This window comes from Callithrix jacchus, chromosome 16 (genome assembly GCF_049354715.1).
Source record: "Callithrix jacchus isolate 240 chromosome 16, calJac240_pri, whole genome shotgun sequence".
NCBI classification, from domain to species: Eukaryota; Metazoa; Chordata; class Mammalia; order Primates; family Cebidae; genus Callithrix; species Callithrix jacchus.
In genome coordinates this window covers 91,543,073-91,555,564 of record NC_133517.1, presented here as the reverse complement: position 1 = coordinate 91,555,564, position 12,492 = coordinate 91,543,073, and the positions used below count along the sequence as shown (strand labels likewise).

The window sequence follows — 12,492 nt, the reverse complement described above, 5'->3', positions numbered from 1 at the left end:
TTCTTTTCCTTTTCCTACCAGTACAGCTTGTGAAGCAATATCTTAACAAACTTGTGGTTATTATCTTGCTGTTAACTATTCATTTCAGTTTTCCTAAGCTAGTCTAGTCTACTGAATTCAAACATAGAATAAAAAATGTGTAGAAGTAAAAAAAAGGTTGGCAATAGAGTCAATTTCATTTAAACCAGGAAGAAGCTTGGGTTAATATCAAAATAAAGTTCTATTTATAACTTTTCCATGAGAATAAATATATTGGAAGAAAAGAAGCAAGTCTCTATTGTGAGGAAAAAATAGTTTCTTAAAAGTAATTCAGAGATTTTATATTTAATTATTTTAATCACTTATTTTTCATTAATAAAAATGATTAAAAATGAATTATGTCAAAACATTACCATAAAAATGAGAACGAGTTTTCTGAGATAAACTTAGAAGATGAAGAATCTAAAAGTTGGAAAATTGTGACATATTTTATTTATTTAATAGAACGTGCTGAAAGCAATTAGCTAGCAAATGTAATGATAATGCACTATGTTATGGTAAAAAGAATGCAATGAAAATCTAATTGTTTAACTGGTCAGTGAGCAATGGTAACTGATTAACATTTGTCTGTAGTTGGTTTTACTAAGTGCCAAGTAAAATAGTAAACCTTAGGAAAAATATAGCGCATATGAAGATCCAATCCATTAAACATCTCATTTTAATATGCAAGCCTAATGAAGAAATGGGCTTAAACATGGTAAGGAAAAATCAGCTGTCAGATTACATCTTGCTGCCTCTGTTGCTTGCCATGTAGTTGATTTTGACTATAATGTCCTAATAGGTTAGGGGTCTGGTCTTTGGAGTCAGACTAACCTGGGGTCAAATACTGGTTCTGCCACTTACTAGTAGTGTGTCTGGGCATATTTCCACATCTCTCCCCCTCAGTTCATTTTTCTGAACTGCAGGAATATTAATACATGGAAGAACTGTTGATGTGATGTTTGTAAAGCATTCAGCAATGTACCTAGTGCTGAGCAGTTAGGTACATATAATATAAATCTATATATTAGATTTAATATAGAATCTAATCTTGATGACGTGATCTATACCTTATTCATCTTTATAATTTCAGTATTTTGCATATGGCGGATATTGGAATGAATATCAATTAAATTCTGATCCATCCTGTTTTCTATGTCCAAAATTATCATTTCGTATAAAATTCTTTTGTTTTAGTCATCTTTATGTTTTTTTATTTGCATTCTTTCTTTTAAAAATATGATTAAATAATTAGAAACTTTATTCTTTTCTCTTTGAATTTATTTTTATTAATGTGATATATATTGCATACATTTTACCTAGTTTTATAAAGTAGCTTAAAGTAAGTACAAAATGTAATTTGTTTTGAGCTGTTAAATGTGTATACTTAATTACTTTTGTAGTGCTTCTTTAAATACTCTCCAATACTTATTTTCAATATTTCTATTTGTAATGCATGAAACAAATTAGAGCAAATCATTCAATGAATCTAGCTTATCAATATTGAGTATTTCTACCAAGTTGAAATCTCAGCTTGACAGTTCTGATTTGGCAGTTAAGTGACATTTAATGAAAGCTTTTTAATGATACAAAACTACTAGTTCAATCAACCACTTAATAGTTTGAATTACAATATTTTCAATCTTGCTGTTTTCTTTTTCTGTCGGATACTGGATGAGAATGAATCATGGGTAAATTTGGCATATATTGAATGAAGGAAAAGACTTCACTCAGTCAGCCATTAGACAGTAGAAGTATTTTTCAAACTACTTTTTTAGCATCTGATAAGTTCTTCTGGATAATACTCTTATATCATTGAACTACCTAGTTTCAGCACCTTCAAGCTGCCATATTTCCTGCACAATAACTTAATTACCATAATATGTTCCTCATGGAATTCTTTATAAAGGTGTCTACCATTTTTAATCTTAAAAATTGTTTTTGGCTCTGCGAGGTGGCTAACCCCTGTAATCTCAGCACTTTGGAAGACTAAGGCGAGTGCATCACCAGAGGTCAGGAGTTGGTGACCAGCCTGGCCAACATGGTGAAACCCCGTCTGTACTAAAAATACAAAAATTAGCCAGGCATGGTGGCACATGCCTGAAATCCCAGCTATTCAGGAGGCTGAGGCAGGAGAACTGCTGAACCCTGGAGGTGGAGGTTGCAGTGAGCCAAGATCATGACACTGCATTCCAACCTGGGCGACAGGGCGAGACTCTGTCTCAAAAACAAAATCATTGTTTCTGGTCATATAGCCTCAGGCTATAAAACCTACAGAGTTTAGTTTCACATCTTCAAATTTTCAGATATTTATTGGTTTCTTCTTCCAAGAAACTTCTGTGGCATCAAACCTGGGTTTGTTGTCATGCTTGTTTGGTCTTGTCCCAACGTGAACTTCTCCCCTCAAAGCACTCACCGCGCCAGCTTGTAATTCCCTATTGATCTGTCTATATCTGATATTGGTCTATATGTGATATATGAGAGAAGTCATTTGTTTTATATTCTCAGTCCCCAATACAGTGCCTGGCCCTAAAAAAGCAGTGCTTTAATGAACTAATAAAGGACACTTTGTATCTCACTTCTGTTTAACAGAGGTGAACATTTCAACTGGATCATTTTCTTTAAGTTGTAATTTTGGTGATAACTGAAGGTTAAGCAATGTTTTCTTCCAGATACACTCCTTTCTATTTTTTCTCTTATTATTTTTTTCTTCCAAAAATATGTAATTTGCCTAATAAAATATTTTGGGGTAGATTTAACTGTGGTCTCACAAAAATGTGGAGAAAGAATGTCTGAGACATGAAGTGTTGTTACAGAATGAGTAACGGAGAACTCAAAAGACCAGAATTCTGACAAGGTGTGTTCTCAGGAACTTAGTAAATATGGGTTGATTACTGTATTTGTGTCACATGGTCATATCCCACCCCTGACTGAAATGCCTCCAGTGTTTCTCACTGCATTAAACATGAAGGTAGAACTCCAAATTTTGTTATATGGCTTCTTCATGGTCAGTCTCTTTTTATGCTTCCAGTGTCTAACTTTCTATAATTTATGTCTTATCACTTGGAATTATTCATGAACTATCTTAATTCTAGGTTTTTTTCAGTGGCTACTGCTCTCATGCATATTGCCTATTTCCCCAAGTAGAATATATGGTCCTCAACAGAAATTACTGGGTTTGTTTGTTTGTTTTGCTTTTTCATATTTCTTAGTGTATTTTCAAAAATAAGTGTGGATAATGTTAACTATTGATTGAATTTTACATGGCACCATATGTTTCCAATAACTAAAATGTAACAGTAAAATGCAGAAAGACTTACTCCTTTGTGTGAATGTAAGGACAAAACAGTTAATACTGGAATATAAAATAACTTCCCAAAGTGATTGTACTTAGATTTTATTCTCTGTTATCTGGGCCCCTGGATATATAATTTTTAGCAGTGTGGCCTCATGGTTGCTTGTTACTGGGTTGCTCAGGGATTATTATTCAGGTGTTTGTGGTTCTCTTCTCAACTGGAGGAGAGATGTAAAGAGAAAGGATGTTTTGGAAAGAATGCAAAACTACCAGTTAGAGGACCCTAATTTAATTTATAAACTTGTACAAATTTTTGTTCTTGGTGGCCTTTATGATGCCATAGCCCTACTATCCTGCTTGTTGGGGAAAGGAGATTTACATAAAGCTGCTTCAATCTGCCACCCCTGTAATGTGTAGGAAGCACTTATTGCTGGAACATGAGATTTAAGGAAGTTCCTTATGCAGAAACTAATATGGTAGCTGTAAGACCATAGATAAGTTATTGATCTGTCTGTGCATCAATTTCCTGAATAGTAAATTGATCTAATTTGGGTTACATGATTTCCAAAGTCTCCTCTGTTGCTCAAATCCCTGTGTTTCCAGATTTGAAAGGAATGAGAAAAGTGCTTGGGAGGAGTGGATGCTCTTTAAAAACTGTAGGGTGTATTTTTTTCTTTATTTTTTAATTGCATTTTAGGTTTTGGGGTACATGTGAAGAACATACAAGATTGTTGCATAGGTACACACATGGCAGTGTGATTTGCTGCCTATATCTGCCATTTCTCCCCATGCTACCTCTCCCCAACTCCCCACTGTCCCCCCCATTTCCTCCCAATAGACCCCAGTGTGTGGTGCTCCCCTCCCTGTGTCCATGTGATCTCATTGTTCAACACCCTCCTATGAGTGAGAACATGTGCTGTTTGAATTTTTGTTCTTGTGTCAGTTTGCTGAGAATGATGGTTTCCAGGTTCATCCATGTCCCTACAAAGGACATGAACTCGTCATTTTTTATGGCTGCATAGTATTCCATGGTGTATATGTGCCACATGTTTCCTGTCCAGTCTATCATCGATGGGCATTTGGGTTAGTTCCAGGTCTTTGCTATTGTAAACAGTGCTGCAATGAACATTCGTGAGTACATGTCCTTACAGTAGAAAGATTTATAATCCTTTTTCTATTCTTTACCATTGGGGAGAACAATTCCTTTGTATACATCCCTGAATTAGTTCACAGAGTGAAACTCCATTCAGTCTGTGGAAATGTAATCAAAAGGTCACTCACCTAAGTGGTAAATAATTATGTGTATTCTAGTCTCCATGAAAAATTAATTGTTGAAAAGGTCAACATTTCCCCACATTGGTATCCCTAGTGGCACTCAAGAGGATTAAGATGGTACATTGATAGTTTATTACATAGCCTTGAATCAATGGTAAGACAGTTCTCAAGTTTCTTATATTTTTTGTATATCAGTGAGAATGTCTCAACTTCATATTATCATTTATCACTTAAATACTCCCCTAGTACTTGCTACTCTTTCTAATACAAAGCAATGAGATAGAAACTCAGAGTCTAAATAGACATGGTAGCTAACATTTAATAATACTACCTGTACTTTTGTTGAACCTGTTTTTATGATTACTTTCTATTTTTGGCATGTGATATTTTCTTTTGTAGTAGGGATAAAGTTTTTGTTTTCATATATGTTTTTAAAATACATTTTGTTTTTTTAATTTATGAAATAAGTTATTAAAAATGAGTCAATTTAAAGAAAGTATTACCCAAAATATTCCATACATGGTGACTAGCCACAAATCATAAAAGTAGCATAAGAAGTTGGGAAGAAATGGAGTGTATCAGTAAGAGTCCATGAGGAAACTGATGGCATGGTCACTGGGTTTAACTAAAGGGATTTTAGTGAAGGGATAGTATACAAGGCGTGGGTGGGACTAAGGATGCCAGCCAGCGATGAGAAGCATCTAAGGGTTCACCACAGTAGGAAGCTGTTAGCAGTTCTCATCTCAAAAGACAGGAGAGAAAATGCTGATGCAGGAGCAGGAGCAGGAGGGTACTATAGAACAGGAGCTCTATTTCTGCAGTGTAGTCACTGCTAGCAACTAAAGACCATAAGGAAGGAAGGAAATATGGGAGGAGTACCTGACCTCTCTCTCCCCTGCCCCTGATCCTCTGCCATGCTATCACTGCCTCTAGTGTCTGAACTCAGACATCAGAGGCCAAGGGAGCCCCCAGTGATGGAGCATATAGGAGTTCAGAATCCCTGGGTCACAAAGCAGGGCTGAGAAAGAAGAGAGCCGATTAGGGCCGCAAGACGGGGCAAGCAGAGAATGTCCGGGAGACATTAGGGTTCTCCCCCAGAGCTAACATTGTGATTCTAACTATGCCAGTCTGCTAATTACATGACATTAGTTCAATACTTACATATATGCAGGGGTGACAGTCAAAGACTAATCAGGTGTGGCATGGGATCTGACCAATCTGAACAGATACCATGAACCTCCTGCTCACCAGGCTTTCATCCCATAGTTTCTGAATTGAGAGAAGTGGGAAAAGGCTCAGGAGAGAAGGGCCAGAGCAGGTAGAGTCAAGCAGAGGGGAACTTGATTAGTTTAGGGCTAGCATCTGTGTAACCTGCAAAACGGGGCACAGAAGATAAACCCTTCTATTGTTCCTGAGCCTGTGTGCTTTTCTTATGGTACTTGGATCATACCTTGCATTTACATTTGTCAACTTACTCTCCTTAATTTTGTTTATGTTTTCAAAAAAGGACTGTCTTTTTCTGTAAATATGTTAGTGGTAGATGCACTAACATATTTACAGAAAAAGTTCCTTAACATAGCAAATGCTCAATAAATATTTTAGGGAGGGAATTTCATTGGTATTCATTTTGATAGTTTCAAAAGGAAAAAATAACTCAATTTCCAAAAATCTTTCAATTCCAGACATGGGCTTCAGTGATTTGGTTTATGTATTTTATTCTTTAATATCCACCAGAATCAATACTCCCTGATAAGTAAACTGAGTTCAACAGAGCAGACCCTGGCGTTCTACATTCCTTCTCGTTATGTTTATTCCAGTTTTAAAATTTATTTTATGAAGCTACACATAGAAATGAATATAAAATGTGCAGAATTTTAACTTCAAAACTCATATGAACATTATGTTACGTGTCACTTGTCACAATCATGATTTCCTGAAACTTCTGTATTTCCTAAGTTACTTTGAAAGTTTTTAGAAGTTCAATTTTTTCTTTGTATAATTATATAAAGATTTAAGTAGTATTAGAGAGTTGGGCAACTATATGGAAAATAGTTATTGGATACTTCAGAGAAAGCTAGATAGGCAAGCAATTTAATTTAAAAATCTTAGCATTATTAAATTCAAGGCATAGTTGCTGTGATTTTAGTATTTATTTTTTTCTGTCTTCATATTTTCTTATTTGTTTTTCATTTTATTACCATTGACAAAAAAATATTAGTTAATGTTTTTATGTATGCATCATATTAAAGTGGATTACTTTTCCTTAAAAACAGCACGTACTTTGTTACATTATCACTTAAAATGAAGGTACTCATTAATTAGACATTTTACTTTTAAAATATGGTTGTATCATTAAAGTTTCTCCTTTATCGTAACTATATTTTTGCTCAGGATGTTACTGCCTTTTTAATGTGAAAATGATGGCATAAAATCATAGAAACTAGCTGTACTTACTCAAGCAAAAGTATATCTTTATAGTTTCTTTGTGAGGAATTGAGTCACTGGCTAATCATTTAATTATGGGCTTTTATACTACATTCTTAAAACAAATAAGACCAAGTCTTAGCATAAAGCTGGGGAAATATAAAAGCATAAAGCTGGGGAAATATAAAAATGTTCTTCAAAGTAATCTAAATTCAACCAAAACCATAAGTATGTCTTATTCTGTGATATTTATTTATCTGCATCTTGCCTTTAGCGAGATTATAATTTGGAAATAAATGAGTTAAGTTTTTCTGTATTGAAAACACCAGAAAAAATATAAACTGCAATTTGATTTTCTTCTTATATATATTAATAGCTCCAAAGGAAAATTTACATGGAAATGTGCTTTATTGTTTATAGTACTTAACTTCATTCATTTATTGATAATGACTGATTTTCTTTATTGTGAAGCCACAATAGATATCAAAATAATTACAAACATTTATTAGTATAATGACAATATATATAACAAACCTGTAATTAGATATATGATAAGGATAGCCCTTTATGAGGATGTGAATGTGAAGTAGAGGGCTTTGCTCATTTTCTTTCTCTCTCTGTGTTGGTGTTTTCCAGGTGATGATGAAGGAATCCAGGAGACAGCAGAATCAGATGGGGATACACAGTCGGAGAAACCAGGGCAACCTGGAGTTGACACAGACGACTGGGATGGACCAGGTAGGAGAGAAAATTTAAAATTCAACCATCTTTGCTGCTGTTAGAAATACACATTTTTTTTCCTTGAACATTAGTTAGCTTGCAAAAAATGTTTTTATATGTGCTGTTTATATGAGAGTTTAAAGATTATTATTTAAAAAAAGTTTTTAGATTTTTGTTATTTAAATTATAAAAACCAAAGTGTTTCCTCTGCTCGAAGTTTCTGTCATTTTCTTCTTTCATCTTCATGCAAAATTAGTAAGTTCTCCTTGCTTCTTCTTTGAACAAAAGATCTTTAAGCAACGTCCAGATTTAAATTGGGCACGATATTAAAGCTTACAAACAAGAAACAATAATACTTCAAAGAACTAACACTTTAAATTTAGTCATGTTTTAAGTCATAGGTTCAACCTCAGTACATATTTAGAAGTTTAGAAAATATCAAAAGATGCTCCCCTTTGATTTAAGGTTTTGGTAACATTTTCACTTTGATAAGTAAAATTAAATTTGATTTTAAAGATCCTGACATTTAATCATCTAAAGAAAAACAAAAACCGATCAAAATACTCGACCATACCAAAATAAATTTATGTAAATATATAACAGTCAAAAGAACTCTGCAGAAAAAAGCCTTTATATTTGGTGCCAAGTAATTTACAATTGATAGTATATTTATAAATGGAGACTATTATGTCATAAGGTTTAAGAATATAAGTGAGTTCTGAAATAGTTTTAGCCATAATTTCCAAAGCAGTAACATTTTTCATTAAGAAAGATCCCTATATTTCAATCACATTTTCACCCTTGCATGACTTTGCAAATTGCTCTCTGCTGTACGTGAAGAAGAGAGGAACTCCAGCAGTAATTTTCTGTAACCAGCAGCTGGAAAATATAATGCAAACAAAAATGAAGATACAGTATATCTGATTATTATGATGTCATTTCTAATGTTATTCATCATACACACAAATGTTTGTATTCTATATAGTATAACATAATACTATACAAGATTTTAGATCAAAAATGCATTATATTTAAAGTAGCTTATTACCACATTTTAAGAGTTTGAAGAAAAATACAGCCTTCTGGCATTTTCACCTTATTGCATGATGCTTCTTTTCAATGTGGGGAAGGACTCCCATGATTAAAAAACAAACAAAAAGAAAATAGCAAAAAACAGGAAGATTTTCAGAACATCTCGACTCTGTCACGGAGGTTACCTCTAACTTAAAAACAGTGAGTCAACTTATATATCTTATAGTTCTTTCTTTTTTTTGAGACAGGGTCTTACTCTTTTGCCGAGTCTGGGGTGCAGTGGTGTGATCTTGGCTCACTGCTGCAGCCTTCACTTCCCAGTCTTCAAGTGATCCTCCCACCTCAGCCCCCCAAGTAGCTAGGATTTCAAGCATGCACCACCACACCTGGATAATTTTTATAATTTTTATAGAGTTGGGCTCTCACCTTGTGGCCCAGGCTGGTCTCAAAATCCTGAGCTCAAATGATTTGCCCAACTCAGCCTCCCAAAGCAGGAGGATTACAGGCATGAGCCTCTGTGCCCAGCCTCTTATAGTTGTTCATTCATGGAATTGAGTATGTATATGTTATATACAAGTGTTTTTACATTTAAAATTAGTTTAGATGGCCTTTTAGATATGCCTGTTTGCAAAAAGGTACATTCTGGCTTACTCATGATGGAGAAGCTTTGTAGGGAGTAGGTTTTTATCTTTGTTTATATCTGGGGCCCATAGCTTTTCCAGCGTCTCAGGAGTACATAAGCTAATTTTAGGGGATAAAATGCCAGCTACATGCTGTACACCCAATGCTACCTTTTCCAGGAAGCTTTTCCAGAAATAAAGTTGTATTTGTGGCTAAAAAATAGAGGGGGAGAGAAAGGGAACAAGGTGAAGAATTATGCTGTCATTCAAAATGAATAATTTTCCATTTTTATTTAAATTTATTTTATATATTCAATTTAACGTTTTTATTTAGTTGACATTGGTTTAAAAAAAAACTTTATACTCTTTTCTGGGCACATGTGGTTATGTTAAAACTTTAGAGAGAAAATATATATCTCTAAGCAGGTATGCCTACAAAAAATTTCTTCTTTGCCTATTATAAAATAAATAACTTTTTTTCTCTATAGATATTTAGCCAAAAAAGGGTTTTATTATTATAAAACTCCCTGAATTGAAGTCGATTCATAACAAAATAATATCTATTTACTTTTCAAGGTAGAGTGTTCATTAATTTCCTTTAATCAGGAGATTCAGGAGAAATTAGGGGAGTATTTTGTGCTTTTGCTACGGCATAAACAGCAATTACTTTGACATTACTACTGCAAATTTTGTTATTTATGAAATAGTATTGGGATTTTTCAACTAAAGTCAGGAGATAAAATTGTGCAACTTTATTGACTGTTTCCAACATATTGGAAAATGAGCTTTACTAATGGTTACCTCATTTGCCCTGATATGACTATTACATATTGTTTCTCTGTCTCAAAATATCTCATAGACCCCAGGAATCTATATACCTACTATATACCCACAAAAATTAAGAAATAATAAAAAATAAAATAGGCTTTAGATTCCATGGGTTTAGGTTCACTTATGGATTTCATACTCACTAGCTGGTAGATTTTTGGCAAATTACCTACTCTCTCATTGCCTATATTCTCATTTGTAATAAACTTAAATAATATTAACAGTTCATAGAGAATTAAATCAGATCATACACATAAAATGTAAGTGATAATTATTGTGGCTTTGCAATTGTTGAGTCTTGAAGCAGAACCTTTTAACATTCTTCTCAGAGTTTATAATGCCCAGTAATATATCTGATTAAATAAAGAGAAAAGTTTTGTTATGCTAATTTAATTTTGAGTTTAGTCACAAATTTTATTGATTAAGATATTAGGTACTGAAACAGATTTGGATTTCAAGGTCTTCTCTAATTTTAAGGTTCTCCTCGTCAGTTCTAACAGTCACCCTTCTCTAAAAATAGAACAGAATCAAAGGACAGGGAAATTATCTAAAGAATTTGAGGCATAGAGCTGACATCATTTAAGATGGACCAGGATTTATCTTTTTTTTAAAGAGTTTGATTGAAGATGACTCCACAACCTTTCTTGATGGCTCGGTTCAGTAATGAATCAACTCCTGTCTGAAGTGTTCCATTTTATCAAATGCAAATTCCACAGTGTAAAATATTTTTTCTTAATTTATTCAACTAAAAGATAAGTTTTGTTATGACAATTGCGCACACCTTTGTTAGCTGTTATGATTAAGTGGAACCTAAACAGTCTTTAAGAAAATTATCTTACATGTAAACATTTCTGTGCTGAAATTCTTTCATGTTTAAATGTTTCTGATTCTTATTTAAGTATACTTCAAGTTCCTAGGAATCTTTCATGGTTTGAATAAAAAGCTGGACACACAGTAAGCTAGTAAGGGTCAGGCCAGTATGAAAGTCATTATCGGCTGCGTGCAGTGGCTCATGCCTGTAATCCCAGCACTTTAGGAGGCTGAGGTGGGTGGATCGCAAGGTCAAGAGATCAAGACCATCCTGGCCAATGATGAAACATCATCTTTACTAAAAATACAAAAATCAGCTGGGCGTGGTGACACGTGCCAGTAGTCCCAGCTACTCGGGAGGCTGAGGCAGGAGAATTGCTTGAACCCAGGAGGCGAAGGTTGCAGTGAGCTGAGATTGAGCCACTGCACTCTAGCCTGGTGACAGAGCAAGACTCTGTCTCAAAAAAAAGTAATTATCTTGTTGTTTCAGTATATCTAACATCTATTTTTAAATGTAATTGTTCTTTCTTGTTTTTAAAATTATACTTGGACACTTATTTGATTGGAATCTAATTCATAAAGCATTTGCTTTTCACTCGTCTGGTTTTTCATCTTTATTTGCCTATATTTTATTTATATCATCTGTCTTCTTTTTAGTAAACATTGTTTCTTTTCTTTGATAGTCCTTACAAGTTTTACATTTTATCACTCTCACAAGTTCTTCAGTTTACCAATATTCTTATACATCTAATTATTCAATAAATATTTATTTTGCATTTATTGTAATGTTAAAAGTACTTGAGAGAAATTCAAGGTGTAGCATGATGCTGTCAATATTCTCATTTTTTTTGGGGGGGGAGGAAAGCAGGAAGGGCGGGAAGAAGGACGGTAGGGAGGAAGGAAGGGATGAAGGAAGGAAGGAAGAAAGCGGGGAGGGAGGGAGGGAGGGAGGGAGGGAAGGGAAGGAAGAAAATCAAGCAATGAGAGAGACATTGCCAACCTGGATCTAGAGGTTTACAAGTTGATTTCTTTTTTTTTGAGAGAAGGAAAGAAAAAAAAATAATTATAGGAGAGGAAGAAAGAGGAAGAGAAAGAGGGAGAGTAAATGGAAATATTGCTTTATTTTGAAAAAAATTGGGTATTAATAATGGCCAATCAATGTTTCATTTAAACTTATGGGTAGGTGTGATGTGGTATTGACAAGAATGTATATTTTGTGTATTTGAAGTGGAGAGCTCTATAAATATTTATTAAGTTTACTTCTTCCAGATCTGAGTTCGAGTCCTTGATATCCTTATTAATTTTCTGTCTCATTGAATCTAAGTCTCGTATCTGGGTGTTAGGATCGTTAGCTCTTGTTGTTGCTTTGATCCTTTTACCACTATATCTTTGTTGCTTTAAAATCTATTTTATCCGATAAGAGAATTGCAACTCCTGCTTTTTATTTATTTATTATTTATTTTTGCTCTC

At 34.0% G+C, this 12,492-nt stretch overlaps 1 protein-coding gene across 6 annotated transcripts in view; it reads left to right on the top strand.

The window, feature by feature from the left end:
* The window catches only part of ZFPM2 (zinc finger protein, FOG family member 2), a 473,192-nt gene that overhangs the window by 108,672 nt on the left and 352,028 nt on the right, over window positions 1-12,492 (top strand). For all 6 annotated transcript variants that reach the window (XM_078353386.1, XM_008983372.5, XM_078353388.1 and 3 more), the window contains one exon: window positions 7,649-7,750. In XM_078353386.1, the coding sequence (XP_078209512.1) occupies window positions 7,652-7,750 (99 nt within the window). In that variant the 5' untranslated portion in view covers window positions 7,649-7,651. The remainder of the gene's footprint in view (window positions 1-7,648; window positions 7,751-12,492) is intronic.